Raw genomic sequence first — 16,088 nt, 5'->3', positions numbered from 1 at the left:
AGGAGGAGAGAGAAGACAGCAGAGGCTTCGAGTTACAAAGCAGGTGACCTTACACATTCACAAGTACAATGGCTGTGTCACCAGCGTAGATCATTAGTCTGCCACATGACCAGGTCACATAGAGGGCTTCCTCCTTTCCTGGCATTCAAAGAAGTTGATAAATAAATGAATAAATTATGGACCCACCATCCGCAGGGATGAGCATTGGGGTAGGGTGCAGTGTAGGCCGGATGGCAGGCAAAGGCGGAGACCGGGGTGTGCCAACTTCCGGCATTGCAGACTGGTCTGGGAGGAGACTCCAGGGAAGAACCAGAACTCGTTGCAGGGACTACATGTCCATTTTGGCCTGGGAACGTCTTGGAATCCCCTCAGGAGGAGCTGGAGGACGTTGCTGGGGAGAGGGACGTATGGAGTGCCCTACTTAGCTTGCTGCCAACTAGACCCGACTCTGGAGAAGCGGCTGATGATGAGAGATTATGGAGCCCAGCTCATCCTCTGTTATTATTCTACCAGTTCAGTATTTCAAATAAGCAGCTAGAGACGAGGAAGAGGAAGAGGGGAGAGGAGCATGGCTGCAGAGCGGACACCAATGAAGCTCTCAGTCAGGAGTACATGGATGGTTTCCCAGGCAGCCTCATTAGCCTCCTGCACCAGCGGTGTGTCCACATTGTTCAGCACACTGCCCACGGCCTTACTTGGGCTGTAGCCGATTTCTGAGGGGTTTTCTTTTTTTTCTTTCTATCAGAGTGAGATGCTTTGAAGTGAGTGGTGGCTGGAGGGATGACTAGGAAGGCAGCCAGTATTGTTAGATGCTCCAGTTCTCATAATGTGAGGGGGCAGCCTAAACAAAAGGCAGGCCCAAACATCCAGCTTTGCACACTTTCTGATGACACTGTCAAAGTAAAACTACATACCTAAGCTGTAACTAGGTCCCCAGAACGTTAAAAATTAAAGCTCTGCAATTTTCAATTTCATGAAGGTAAAACAGTGAAATAACAGAACATGCATTTTACAAAACACATAGCCTATGCAAGGTTTTTAGGGTCACAGGGCCCTAAATGACAACGATTCATCAAAAGAGAAGCACATCGGGGTCCGCGGTGGTGTAGCGGTCTAAGCATCGGCTTTGTGTTGATACAGTTGCCCACTGGGGTTCGCGCCTTGGTCTCGTCAGATTCGACTATGGCCGGATTCAATGAAGCAGCAATAATTGGTGACGCTGTCTTCGGGAGGGGGGCGGAGTCGGCTTGTGTTCGTCACATGACTGCGTCTCTGGGTGTGTCGGAAAAAGCAGTGATTCGGCCTGGATTCACATTGTCACGAAAGTGGCGAGGCGAGTCCTTCAAAACTGCCAGCCGGAGAGATGCAGTTGGAGAATGCATACAGTACGAGGGTGGGTGTTTGAATTAGAATAGGGAGTGATTGGCCACTAAATTGGGAGAAAAAGGGAAAAATCAGAAATAAATTTATAGAAAAAGAGAAGCACATTTACCATTTGTTGATCTAACCGCTCAAAAAAAAAAGTTAATGCTTCTTAGACGTAATTTAGTGTTCAGGTGGTGTGGCAGTCTATTCTGTTGCCTATCAACATAGGGATTGCTGTTTCGAATCCCTGTGTTACCTCCGACTTGGTTGGGCGTCCCTACAGGCACAATTGGCCGTGTCTGTGGGTAGGAAGCCGGATGTGGGTATGTGTCCTGGTCGCTGCACTAGCGCCTCCTCTGGTCGGTCGGGGCACCTGTTCAGAGGGGAGGGGGAACTGGGGGGAATAGTGTGATCCTCCCACATGCTACATCCCCCTGGTGAAACTCCTCACTGTCAGGTGAAAAGAAGCGGCTGGCGACTCCACATGTATCGGAGTAGGCATGTGGTAGTCTGCAGCCCTCCCTGGACCTGCAGAGGAGGTGGAGCAGCAACCGGGATGGCTCGGAAGAGTGGGATAATTGGTCAGGTACAATTGGGGAGAAAGGGGGGGGAATCCAAAAAAACAAACAAAGTGATTTAGATTGGCTGCTTTCAACAACCATACATTGGGAAGTGTAAGTGCACGGCACCCCGAATCGTCATCCACAATTAGTGAGATTTCAAGGCAATTTCTGTTCATTGATTCCTATATATATATATTGAAGCCATATAATCATATAATCAAACTCCAACCAATCAGCCAACAAACCACTGTGGTATCTTCCATGTCCAAACTCAGTGCTGGTGCTTTGTGTTAACTCAGGGAAATGGTATCATATTGCGCACATCAGACTTAAGACGTGCATGTTTTATTCAGTTGAGCAGATAAAGGAGGGGAGTACATTTCTGCTTTCCTTTCCAACTACTTTGCTCTGCCAGCCTGGCTCACACATGCCTACAGACACACTTGTACACACACACACACACACACACACACACACACACTCCCACACATTCACAACTCACTCCACACAGGTCGGAAGTGTACGTACTCACTCCTACACAGTTGTGCACGATTACACACGTACACAACACATGAATAGAAAGACAATTGTATGTTTGTTTCACTTGGACAGCACTCAGCTCTGGTCCGTCCAGGGGGATTTTTGTTCAATATATTGTACGCCTCTCTCTTGGTTTAGTTTGCAAGCCATCTGTCTCTTCCTTTTCACTTTCACACACACACACACACACACACACACACACACATACACACACACACACACACACACACACACACACACACACACACACACACACACACACCAGCCCCAGTCAGATAGATCTATTCTGTGCACCCAGTGGTGCACTTATTTGTATGGAGGGGGCATTGTAAATTAGAAATGGTAGAGGTAATATGGGTAAGGAATGGATGAGACAGAACCAGCAGGGTGAAGAAATGGCCTCCATTCATTCACATCAGCACAGTGCAAACTGAAGCTGTCAGTCAGACGCATGCACACAAGTAGATGATGGGCACATTTAGACACACTAACGTACAATCAGGATGCATGACTGCATTCATGCCACACACACAGTGGTGCATACAAACATCTCCTTCCATTCGGTCACTCTAATTCAAAATCCTTCCTGCTTTCAGGTGATGCAGGACCCACACACACACACACACACCAACAAACACATGAACAGGCACACACACACACACAGATCCTGGTGAATAATAATAATCCTTATCTGCATCCCCCCCACTTTTTGTACCAATCATCGCATTCATTGCAGGTAGTCTCCATTATTGTCCTCTTCCAGACCATTAGTTTGCTCTTCATGTGTTGTACAGAGACAAAGAGGGACGGCTTGATGCCTCAATTACCATGGCTCTCCTGTATGCAAATAGACACTGAGCCCCTGGCTACAGCCACGGGGCCTCAATTAGCCTGTTCTGCTTGCTCGCCCAGACACACATGTAAATGAATCCTGCACCCACAGGAGACAGATGTAGGGAGCTATACCACAGACACACATGTACCCTAACAAACTCATGTGATAACATTCATGGACACACGCTGGTGAATTTTACATATTACTCCTGCACACTCGTACAAATGAACACACACACACATGGACACACACGTATTCATGTGCACCAGCTCTCAAACCCACTTTATCAAAACATCTGATGGGCCCCTTGAATGAAAAGGCTGTGTCAGATCAAGCAGCTGTAAATTGTGTTTTCGTCTGCTGGATTGGTTCTGCCTCAGGGTCCTGTGGTGCTCCACCACCATCATCCTATTCTCTCCAGCTTTCCCCCTCTCTCTCTCTCTCTCTCTCTCTCTCTCTCTCTCTCTCTCTCTCTCTCTCTCTCTCTCTCTCTCTCTCTCTCTCTCTCTCGCTCCCTCTTAGCATTTCATTTCATCTCTGTGTGCCTCTCTCTCTCTCCATTTTTTTGTCGTACTCACTCCCTGCGTCTCTCGAGCCCTTCATTAAGAGTCATGAGCACAACGCCAGGACACATGCACTTATGCAGTCATGCAGATCAGTACACACTACTCCTACTATTTTCGGCTGCTCCCGTTCCGGGTTGCGCATCATCTGTTGCCATCTCTTCCTGTGCTCTGCATCTTCCTCTGTCACACCAGCCACCTGCATGTCCTCCCTCACCACATCCATAAACCTCCTCTTTGGCCTTCCTCTTTTCCTCTTCCCTGGCTGCTCCATATTCAGCATCCTTCTCCCAATATACCCAGCATCTCTCCTCCGCACATGTCCAAGCCATCTCAATCTCGCCTCTCTTGCTTTGTCTCCAAACCGTCCAACCTGAGCTGTCCCTCTAATATACTCGTTCCTAATCCTGTCCTTCTTCATCACTCCCAATGAAAATCTTAGCATCTTCAACTCTGCCACCTCCAGCTCCGTCTCCTGTATTTTCATCAGTGTCACTGTCTCCAAACCATATAACATAGCTGGTCTCACAACCATCTTGTAAACCTTCCCTTTAACTCTTGCTGGTACCCTTCTGTCGCAAATCACTCCTGACACTCTTCTCCACCCACTCCACCCTGCCTGCCTTCTCTTTTTCACCTCTCTTCTGCACTCCCCGTTACTTTAGACAGTTGACCCCAAGTATTTAAACTCATATGCCTTTGTCACCTCTACCCCTTGCATCCTCACCATTCCGCTGTCGTCCCTCTCATTCACACATATGTAGTCCATCTTGCGCCTACTGACTTTCATTCCTCTTCTCTCCAGTGCATACCTCCACTTCTCCAAGCTCTCCTCAACCTACACCCTACAAGCAGATCAGTACACACTGATGAGACCAAACATGGTGGCTCAGTGATTAGCACAGTTGCCTCACAGCAAGAAGGTCCTGGGTTCGAACCCCAGGTCGTCCCAGGTCCTTTCTGTGTGGAGTTTACATGTTCTCCCTGTGTCTGTGTGGGTTTCCTCCGAATGCTCCGGTTTCCTCCCACCATCAAAAAGACATACATGTTAGGGTCCTCCTCTCTGTGCCCTTGAGCAAGGCAATGGAAAGAAGAACTGGAATTGGTCCTCGGTCGCTGCAGCTGCCCAATGCTCCTATACAATAGGATGGGTTAAATGCAGAGGACAAATTCATTGTAAGAATACAATGACAAATAAAGTGGCTTTCATTTCATTTCATTTTTCTCTTGGACACATACACTCACTCACTCATTCACAGACACTCACACACACACATACACTCTCTCTCTCTCGCTCTCTCTCTGTCTCTTTCTCTCTCGCCGTCTCTGTCTCTCTGTCTCTCTGTCTCTCTCTCTCTCTCTCTCTCTCTCTCTCTCTCTCTCTCTCTCTCTCTCTCTCTCTCTCTCTCTCTCTCTCTCTCTCTCTCTCTCTCTCTCTCTCTCTCTCTCTCTCTCTCTCTCTCTCTCTCTCTCTCTCTCTCTCTCTCTCTCTCTCTCTCTTTCTCTCTCTCTCATGTGTCTATTGGTGCCTGACAGAGTTTGATAGAGATCAGGTTCCACAGCATTGCCCTGACATTCTCCAGGAAGCCCAGGCTTGACTGGTCAGTGCAGAGATTGTTTACTCTCCACTGGCCACCTGTTTTTGTGCGTGTGTTTGCATGTGTGTGTGTGTGCGTTTGTGTTTTGTCTCCACCAAGTCAGCGGTAGATTGAGGGAGTGACAAGCTCTCTGGAGCAGAGGATAGAGAGTAGGGCAAGAGGAAAGCAAGGCGTGAGAATAACAGAGGAGAAGGAGCCAGAAGGTAATTTCATAGGGCCATTGACTCTTGGTGACACAGAAACAGGAGCGAGGAATTAGAAAGAAAAGAAGAAAAAAGACGAGGGCAAGATTGTCAGGATTCAGGCAGGCCTACAGAAAGGCTGTTTGGCTGGCTGTGGGTCTTTTACAGATCAACGCTTTCTTATCATGGAGAGTTCCCCTCCAGTAGACAAGGACATCCCTCCATTTTGGATATTGTTTTTTTGCTTTGTGTTTTCCCCTGCAGACATAAACATTTGGGCCGTACATGTGCGAAAGGACTTGAAAATGAATACAAATTTTAACTATTTTTCTTGACTTGTCGTCGAGATGTTTGCTGTGTGGGTGGAGGCTGAGTTGATAGTGACAGAATATGGCTAAAGATAGTTCACATTCAGGCATCCGTAATCTAATTTCCATTCTTGGTGTGTCCCAGCACCAGAGCAGCATGCATGTTGACTTCTCAAACAAGGTTATCGCCAAATTATGTACCACCCTAAGACTGAGAGGGGTTAATTTTTTTAAGTCTGCCCTCACCAATAGCCAATTAGAGCTGGATTTCAGGTGATCTGTTTAAGTTTCTACAGCGTTGCCATTTTTGCAGTACTTTCATATAAGAGTTCTCCTTTACCAAAACTGTAAAAAACAATTACTTTTAGAGTAAAGAACATGAATAATGATTAATTGATCAGGTATTTTAAGAATACAAAGAGTAAGACTTCAGTGTAATGAGTCAATGTCCATTCAGCTACTTTTTGCCTTATCTGGCTGGGAGAGCTTGGTCTGCTGCATCCTGTGGGCCCAAGGACCACAACCCTGCCCGGAGCTGCACCCAAAGAGGTAACACCGAGGGCAGTCTAGCAGGACACGGAAGCGGGGCAGGCTAAGCTAACTGCTAGCCCATGCAGACCGGCAGTTCCAATAACACCGAGGGCGGTCTGGCGGCAGCCTCGCCGAGCATCGACTGTGTTTTTGGTGTTGTCGGGTGGAGTGCGGGGAGGTGTGCCGAAGGTGTCTGACTGGGAGAGCTGGCGTTGGATTGGCTGAGGGAGCCTGGTCTGCGGCATCCGGTGGGCCCAAGGACCACGGCCCCTACCCGGAGCCACACTCAAAGAGGAAACTCCAAGGGCAGTCTGACAGGACGCAGAAGCAGGGCATGCTAAGCTAACTGCTAGTCCATGCAGATCGGCAGTTCCGACAGCCATTCTGGCGTTCGTTCTCTCCGACAGTGATGATTTTTTTTTTTTTTTTTTTTTTTTTTTTGTAGTTTGATATATGTGTTCTTGTGTTTTTGTCTTTGTGTTGCAATGCTGTGGGCTGGGGGAAACAAATTTTCATTTCATTTCATGTATGCAAGTACATGAAATGAAACGTCAGTATTCGTGATTCCTGATAATGTATTAGTATTAGTACTCCTACAGTCATGTATGATGGGGTACTGTCAGTATCCATCATGTCTTCCTGTTTAGAGTCAGTGCACTGGAATCTGAAAAGGTTTGCAAAGCAAATGAGTGAGGGATTGACCTTGGCCCTTTTACAACCACTTTTTTTTTTTTTTTCGTTTTCTCAGCAGCCTCTGTTCGAACTCCTCCAACGTAACTCCTGCTAGCGTGGTGCTGCTCTCCACCTCCTTCTCCACTCTACCTCCTCCTCCTCTTCTCTCTCCTCTTCCTCCCTTCACACAGCTGACGCCCAGCAGGTACACTGGCATGTCTGCACTCCCTGCCACCTCCTCTCATTTCCCCACCCTGCTCCCTCCGCATCCTTCCCTGCAACGCATCCACACGCTGCACCCCTTCCACAAACCAAGAGGGAGAGCGAGAAGAAATAATAAGCCAAAGAAATTTAAAATCTCCTTTTTTCTGTCCTTTGTGGGGCTTTTTGACCTGGTTCCATTAATATGCCCGCAACTTCTCTCTGAAGTCATAGGAGATGTGAAATGAACCCTAAAAAATGATTGAGGGTGAATTTCTGTTTAATTCAGTGAGAAGCCCCTACAGCCTCTGGGTTTCTCCTCTGCATATCCGTTACATACCAAAATGTCTGAAGTCATGGACCTTTAGTGTCGAGGGCAGTGTTACTTCATAGCCTTTTTCACACTCCCTTTCCCCCTAGTTTTTTCCCCCCCGTCCCCTGTCATGCTTCGTCTCTATTTTAAAAAACTGTCAAGATGAAGATTTACAGCCAGGAACATGGACTCTATCCCTGTGTTGCATTTGACCATGGCCCACATTGCACTATTTCGCCCTGTTTTGCTGCCTTAGTCCATTGCATCCTTTATTCCTCTTCCAGTGTCCTCCCTCTTTCCTTCTTCAGCCCTGCATTCTGCCATGCACTGCTCTGAGCTGTCTCGGTGTTTCCCTCCAACACCCTGCGCTTCTTCCATATTCTTTCATCTATCGCTGTCTCTCTCTCTCTCTCTCTGTCTGTCTCTCTTTGTGTGTTTATGTGTCTGTCTGTCTCTGTCTGTCTGTCTGTCTGTCTGTCTGTCTGTCTGTCTCTCTCTCTCGCTCTCTCGCTCTCTCGCTCTCTGTTTGCTGTTACACCCCATCACACAGCCAGCAGTCAGTAGTGGCAAGGGGTGGAGATTCAAACCATTGCCGATGGGGACCGGCGCTGTATCTATGTATGTTACTGTCTCCCTACTCCCAAAAGTGCCTGTCAGACTTTCTGAGCGGTAGGTAAGCGCAGCAGCCAATGAGAGAGCAGAGTCCATGCCACATGTATTTGATGGCTTCTAAAAATAATCTTCCGTATTGCACACAATTAGCTAAATATATTCTGGCGCTCAGTGGTCCTGGCCATTGACAAAAATGGAGGAGCAAATTATCCTTGCAGTTTCAAATCAGCCAAAACTGCCACTGCTAAACATGGGCCATCTTTGACCACACATTAATTAGTAAAGATTAATCCAGGTATTAGTAATCACTGTGTGGTTTTGGCTATGTAAATTTGGCACTACATATTATCCCCTTTGCTTCCCCACCCAGTGTACCCTTGCTGCCTTACCCCATTCTCTACTTGTTCCCTTTCTTTTGTTCCCCTTTCCTGTTTTGACCTCTGACCCTCTATTCCATTAGTCATTGCCTCTTTTCTTCCTCGTCCACCGCCAAAGACATTTACTCTGTCATCCTGTTTAACTCCATTTCCGTGTCTTTCTTAGCTTCCTATCTTATTCTCTTGAGTCTTTGCCACCTTTGCCTGTTTTTTTGCCCCATCCCTTTGCTCCCTTATCTGTTAATTCCCCCGTCTCGTCACCCACACCGGCATCCCCAGGCCGGGCCACCCGTGCTGCATGTGTTTGCTGGTGTGTTGTGACAGACAGGGTCCTGCCCTTGTCTCCCCGTCCAGCACCTACACGGGCTAGGGATGTGTCAGATTCACCTTCACACACACACACACACACACACACACACACATGCAAAGACACACATTGTATGTTAACACACAAATGCAAGTTAAGGTATGGTTGCAGACATGGGAGCACAAATGGCATCATACACAGGTTTACGTAGGAACACATGTGGACACAAGGACACAGACACAATTTGAACCCACACTGTGAGTGTGTCAGGGTGTGAACCTCCTCTCAGCAGTGCACCCCTTTGCGTGAAGCGGTGATGTGTTCTGACGTACACATTAACACACAGCTCTCTGAGCAAATATGAGGTCACAGTGTCACACACAAGTGTGTGCATATGGTTTAACACACAAGGGCTTACGCACACACACACTGTGTATACAAATACACATGCACACATATTTTGTAAAATTTCACTGGCCCACTGTCCCTGGTTTTGTCCCTATAAGCAGAAGATGTGGAGCTTCCTCGACATTTAACCACAAACATTCAGACATACATGTACACATACACACTGTCTTATCCCACCTCATTAAAACCCCCAAATTTTAAATCATTAATTAAAATGTATAAAAGCACTAAAAATTGATTTTAAAAAATCGAAACAATTTTTAAAATTTTTGAAAAAATTAAAATTAATTAAGAAAAAAAAAAACCAGGGGATTTGAGGAGGCTTTTAATTGTTGGGTACCTCAGATTGTGACAGTATTGAAACCCTGAGAAGGTTCCCTCGAACCACCTGTCCTTAGTTTAACTTCCAAGATACAGGCTGTGAAGCTCTTCAAGGACCCTCTCCGTGAAGGTTTTTCTGCTGAACCATGTTGTCAAAACTCTTGTTCATCAGCGGCAGTTTGCCATCCTGACGACGGCTTCCTTGGCTCTGTCACACCGTCTTGGTTCGTGTCACGTACTCTAATCCCAGTCAGCTCAGAGCTGGACGCTGGGGACGCCTGTTCATTGCTTGTTAATCTGTCTGTGTGTGTGTGTGTGTGTGTGTGTGTGTGTGTGTGTGTGTGTGTGTGTGTGTGTGTGTGTGTGTGTGTGTGTGTGTGTGTGTGCATGACAGCAAGCCAGCATGTCTTATCTTCCTGTGTGTATTTGTGTGTCCTCTTTAAACGTCCCCAAAACTCCTCAATAGACTGAAAAACCCAGACGAGACAGAAAGGGCAACCATGTCTATAAAGCCAGCCAGCCGTCCCGCGCGGCCAGATCGGGGTGGTTTGCCAGTTATTTAGCCTCACTGTTGTTCATCAGCACCATCGCATCAGGGGTCTGGCCAAATGCCTCTCTACATCTATCCATCTCCAATATCAGTACCCACTCTCTCTCCTTCCCTCTCTCTCTCGCTCTCTCTCTCCTTCCCTCTCTCTCTCGCTCTTTCTCTCTCTTGCTCTTTCTCTCTCTCTCCTTCCCTATCTCGCTCTCTCCCTGTCCTGCTCTCTCTCCCTCTTTCTCTTGCTCTTTCACTCTCTCGCTCTCTCTCCTTCGCTCTCTCCCTCTCCCTTGCACTTTCACTCTCTCTCACTCTCTCTCTTTCCCTCCCCCTCTCTCTCTCTCATCATACAGCTATTTCATATACTATATTGTCTGTTACAGAGGATGATAACTGCGTCTGATACTTGTATTTGTCTGCACACTGTCTGATGCCCACACTTGTATGTTTTGCAGACAGTGCGGCTACAGCAAAGCCTCTCAAGAGGGCGACGAGGAGCTCTACTTCCAGTGTAAGTGATGGCAGTGCAAAAACACTCGTGTCACAGGTGTGCACGTGTGCTTGTCTTTATATGTGCATGTCTTGAGTGTCGTATACGTCATACTGTACTCTCGCGGGGGGGGGGTCTCCCAGGGGAGGGGGGGTCCTTCGATAAGGTTGTCTGGCCTGTGTGCATTAGAGATTACTTATGAAGCATTAAGTAGCACAGCCGTATGAATTCTTAATTCTGACTGCGTGCTAAGCCACCTCGGAGAGCACTACACACTCCATCAGATGGTGTGTGAGGCACAAGTTGATGGAGGGAGATTGAAATGAGGAGGAGGGCAAGATAACCAACCGGAAAAGGGGAGGGGGAAAAGGAACGAGGGAAGGGTGTTTTTGTGGGTAAAAGCAGAAGTCAAGAAAATGGGAAGTTGGAAGGGAGGATGTGTTTCTTCTCCCAGACCAGGAACTTTTCTAAATGATTGTATTTTGTATCGGATGTCGTTCTGGGGTAGTTTTTTGTTTTGTGTGTCTGGGCTCACGAACCCCTCACATGCTTCTGACTGACAGTGAAAGGATGGAGGTGGTTTGACATGTTAAACATTCTTGTGAATGTGTGTGTGAGCTGCTATTTTTTCTTCTTCTTCGAGAACTCATTTGTTTTGAATACTGTATTTTTATGAATTTCATGTGTGTGTGCATGTGTGTGAATGATTGTGTGTGTGTGTGTGTGTGTGTTGTTTAATCTCCATGCATGCAGCATGCAGAGCCCTCGAGGGGTTTGGAGAGCTATGCCTGATGAATAATGAGCTGAAGCCATGCAGATGGGAATTAAATCTGCTCAAACAAAGACATGCCAACAGCTGACAAGCATGCACACATACACACACACAATTTTGTGTACTTATCAAACACACTCAGAGATCAATTTTTTCCCGTCTATCAAACAAACATTTTGCATACTCAGTTTTGGTGTACTGTATGTGTCAAACACACACACACACGCACACAGATTCATTCTTTTCCACTCTATCAAATCAAATACACATGCTGCACACACTCAGTGTTCTTCTAAATCACACACACACACACAAACCGTGGGAAGACAGACTAGAGTACATTTCCCTCTGCGTCACGTGGGATCCCACCTAAGATGTACACAACACTGTCGTGGCCCTGCTGGCCCCGCCAAGCCTGTTTGTGGGTTTGTGAACTAGTGAGTGGCCTGGATGCCCAATGTTGACCTGCCAGCTGCGGGTCTGCCTGGCTCTTTAAACACGCTGCGGTCATCAGATAGTGTGGCAGCAGGACAGTTTGAGGGTGGGCAAGAGGAAGTGGGACGACGGCAGATCAGTCAGGCCTGTGAATGAATACTGAACGCGTGAGCGAGAAAGAGAGCAGCTATGTAAATGAGGAAAAAAAGTTGTTCGGAAAGGTTAGAGGGAGGATGAGGGAGTTTGTGAGGGGGGTGAGTTTGTAAGAGAAGGAGAGAGAAAGCGAGAGAGAGAGCGAGAGGGAAAGAGAGCGCGAGGGGGAGAGAGAGCTTGAGGGAGAGAGAGAGCAAGCGAGAGAGCATGAGGGAGAGGGAGAGAGCGCGAGAGAGAGAGCATGAGGGAGAGGGAGAAAGAGAGAGTGCACAAGGGAAAGAGAGAGAGGGAGAGCTTGAGGAAGAGGGAGAGAGTGCGAGTGAGAGAGAGCAAGAGAGAGACTCCTGATACCAAGACCAGACCAAGCATTGCTTGGACTCCTAGTGTTGTGACGGTGTATTTTGGGCTGACCTAGAAACATGCAGCTGAGGGGAGGTGAGGACCAAGACTCAAATCCAGTCTCCATTAACAGACCAGTTATGGATATCATCCATCCCTCTGTGTGTGTGTGTGTGTGTGTGTGTGTGTGTGTGTGTGTGGGAGAGAAATGCAGGGACAGGGGGAGAGATGCTAAATGAGCTGGTGTGGGGGGTTGGGGGTGCAGGAGGGCATTAGGGTAAATGATAACGTGAGAGTGGGATATTGCCCCGGTCGAGTGTAAATATTTGTGGTTGTGCACATGCTCTGGATATGCTTCAGCGCATACTTACATGCCATTCAATCATGCGTGAATGTGCTTGTGTGTGTAGATTGTGTTGATTTGCTCGTGGCGGGGCAGTTAGCCCTGAGCACATGCACAAGCTTGGACAGAGAGCAGAACAAACTTGACTGATTGTGTGTTTGTTATCGTATTGTTTTTTCTTTTTATGTGTCTTTTGGTTGTGTGCTTGCAGTTTTACATCCATGCTGTCCGTCCATGTGCCTGTGTGTGTGTGTGTGTGTGTGTGTGTGCACAGTGGGAGTGTGCATGCGTAGGGCTGGTTTAAAATACATGGTACAATACAGCAGTGTTTTTGAAAAACCGATTTCACAGAAAGAGTCTTCGATCCTCCGCTCAACACTGAGCCTGAATAGAAAAGCTTTCATTTGCTCTGTAATTGGACTCTTGGCTTTGTGTGTGTGTGTGTGTGTGTGTGTGTGTGTGTGTGTGTGTGTGTGTGTGTGTGTGTGTGTGTGTGTGTGTGTGTGTGTGTGTGCGTGCAAGAGTGAGAGAAGAGAGAGAGAGAGAACGTGTGTCTATTTACACAGAACTCTGTGCATGCAAGTGTGTGTATGCGTGCGTGCTTGTGTGTGTGCGTGCTTGTGTGTGTGTGTGTGTGTGTGTGTGTGTGTGTGTGTGCGCGCGCGTGTGTGTGTCTGTGTGTGTCTGTGTGTGTGTGAGGGATCAATAAACCGTTATGAACATCCAGTATAGGATCCCTCAGGTCGATCTGGGGCTGTAATCACATTTCAGAACTGGCTTTGGCACAGCTTTGGGGAAAACTACCAGACTTTTTTTCTGGAAGATTAGCCTTAGCATGTAGCAGCAAGGGTCAAAGGTCACTTAACTGATGGCTACAATCTCAAGGCTTTTGGTTATTAGTTATCCAAGGAATTGTTGGTTTCTAAGTAAAAATAGGCTGGTGGACACTCCTGGTTCTTGTGTTACCTGGTGATCATACAAAAGACTGGAATACATCACCTGCCCTCTAGCACCCCTTTGGTATTTTGGCAGCCTTTTTTACTGAGGCCGTTTAAAAAGATGTGTACTGGAAGAATGCCAAAAGATCACAAACTCAGTAGATGGACATTTAAACCAACACGGGACTTGCCGATTCGAATCCCCGTGTTACCGCAGGCTTGGTTGGGCGTCCCTACAGACAGAATGGGCTGTGTCTGTGGGTGGGAAGCTGGATGTGGGTATGTGTCCTGGTCGCTGCACTAGCGCCTCCTCTGGTCGGTCGGGGCTCCTATTCAGGGGGGAAGGGGAACTGGGGGGAATAGCGTGATCGCTCCCATGGCATGTGGTAGTCTGCAGCCCTCCCCGGATCAGCAGAGGGGGTGGAGCAGTGACCAGGACGGCTCGGAAGAGTGGAGTAATTGGCCAAGTGCAATTGGGGAGAAAAATGGGGGGGGGGGGGGGGGCCGGAGAAGAAAAAAAAGATGTGTACTAGATAGAAAGAATGCCAAATGACAGTGGCCATTAACAATAGTCACCAACGTGGTAGAAGGTCGTTTAGTGGAGGTTTCTTTGTTTTGTTCTTTGTGAAACGGAGGAGGTATTCTCTCGCTCGAGTAATTCCCTGTTCACCTGCAGCCTTGCTTTGTTGTCTTTCGCTCTGTTGCTTGATATTAATAAGAGCGTGGGCACTGCAGTGAGATAATCCCATACTACAGCAGCTTATAGTCACTGAGTTGTTTATCACATGTCAGGCTGCCGGTAAGTAGGTTGCACCACATTATTTCGGGAGGCTTTGCTCTGCTGAGGCTGTAAGCTGTCATTCATGAAGGGGGCGTCATGCTGCTACAGGATCAGCCGCCGCACTGTAAAAGCAACAACAAGGCAGGAAGTTGACTAGTACAGTGGCCCTCCAAGTCTTCTCTGCCTCAGCGTTTTACTGTCTACTGTGTCCTGTCCCAATTTCACACACAGCATATAATCTTCTGTGTGTGTGTGTGTGTGCGTTCATGTGTGCGTGTGTTTGTGTGTGTGTGTGTTGTCTGTGCAAGTGTGCGATAGCATTTTGAAAGAGTCGAAAAGACAAAAAGCCTTGATCTCACTCAAGCCTTGTGGAAGAAGCTCAAATCAGCCTTAAGACTCGGGAGTCTGATCTTTGTTTCCTCTCCGTCTCTGGACTCTGCAAGGTCAAAGCAAACACAAACAGTGTTGGATGGGACAAAGTCAAACCAGAAAACACGAGTTGTACATGAAGTGTGGTGTTTTAGATGTAGCTTACATATCAGAAGTCCTTTTCGGTCATTAGAAAAGCGGTTGCGTAGGGGCATCCGGGTAGCATAACGGGTCTATTCCGTTGCCTACCAACACGGGGATCGCCAGTTCAAATCCCCGTGTTGCCAGTGGCTTGGTTGGGCATCCCTTTCGACACAACTGGCCGTGTCTGCAGGTGGGAAGCCGGATGTGGGTATGTGTCCTGGTTGCTGCACTAGCACCTCCTCTGGTCAGTCAAGGTGCCTGTTCGGGGGGGAGGGAACTGGGGGGGAATAGCGTGATCCTCCCATGCGCTACGTCCCCCTGGCGAAACTCCTCACTGTCAGGTGAAAAGAAGCAGCTGGTGACTCCACATGTATCAGAGGAGGCATGTGGTAGTCTGCAGCCCTCCCCGGGTCAGAAGGGGGGGTGGAGTAGCGACCGGGACGGCTCGGAAGAGTGGGATCGGATACGACTGGGGGGAAAAAATCCAAAAAAAAGGAACCTGGTTGCGTTTTATTTGTGTGCATGTTTGGGTGCATGTGCATGTGTGCACACCTGTACATAAGAACATGTGTACTCTAAATTTTGTCCTTTGCAACTTTAAGGAGTGTTTACCATGTTTTCATTTCCCAAAGTTATTTATTCAGTCCCTTTTTGCTCTCTCTATTCCTTCGCTGTATTCCCTCTTTAACATTTTGGGATTGTTGTTTCGCTGTTTACCATTGCAGTTAAGATCCCAACCAGGAGGACCTACATTGACCCGGAGACCTGCGAGGACCTGCTCCAGGCAGTCCACGCTTTTGCCAAGGAGCTGGACAACTCTAGCATCAAGATAGAGAGGATCATACACACAGGTGCCTGGCCGTACAGAACAATGTGCTCATGGGAAAGTTTGGTCATTGTTTTTTTTTGTTGTTTTTTTTTACATGCCATCACCTTTGTCGTCACTCGAAGAATTGTTCAAAAGTATTTTCTTTTTGGTGTGGCATTATATAAACTGATAAGAGTGAAATTCCTCTTCCCAAATAAAGTCATTTGGATTTACTAGAGCTGAGGAAATCTCCACTATTCCATCCATCCATCCATTATC

The 16,088-nt window shown here is 47.5% G+C and overlaps 1 protein-coding gene across 3 annotated transcripts in view; it reads left to right on the top strand.

The window, feature by feature from the left end:
- The window catches only part of LOC130128731 (ephrin type-A receptor 7), a 181,221-nt gene that overhangs the window by 140,626 nt on the left and 24,507 nt on the right, over positions 1-16,088 (top strand). The window contains exons 8-10 of one of the 3 annotated variants that reach the window (XM_056298434.1): positions 7,237-7,362; positions 10,693-10,748; positions 15,727-15,852. In XM_056298434.1, coding sequence (XP_056154409.1) covers positions 7,237-7,362; positions 10,693-10,748; positions 15,727-15,852 — 308 coding nt within the window. Of the gene's footprint in view, positions 1-7,233; positions 7,363-10,692; positions 10,749-15,726; positions 15,853-16,088 lie in introns of all 3 variants that reach the window. The other 2 variants (XM_056298433.1, XM_056298435.1) reach the window with 2 other exon arrangements.

This window comes from Lampris incognitus, chromosome 18 (genome assembly GCF_029633865.1).
Source record: "Lampris incognitus isolate fLamInc1 chromosome 18, fLamInc1.hap2, whole genome shotgun sequence".
NCBI classification, from domain to species: domain Eukaryota; kingdom Metazoa; phylum Chordata; class Actinopteri; order Lampriformes; family Lampridae; genus Lampris; species Lampris incognitus.
This window is presented reverse-complemented; position numbering and strand designations above follow the sequence as displayed.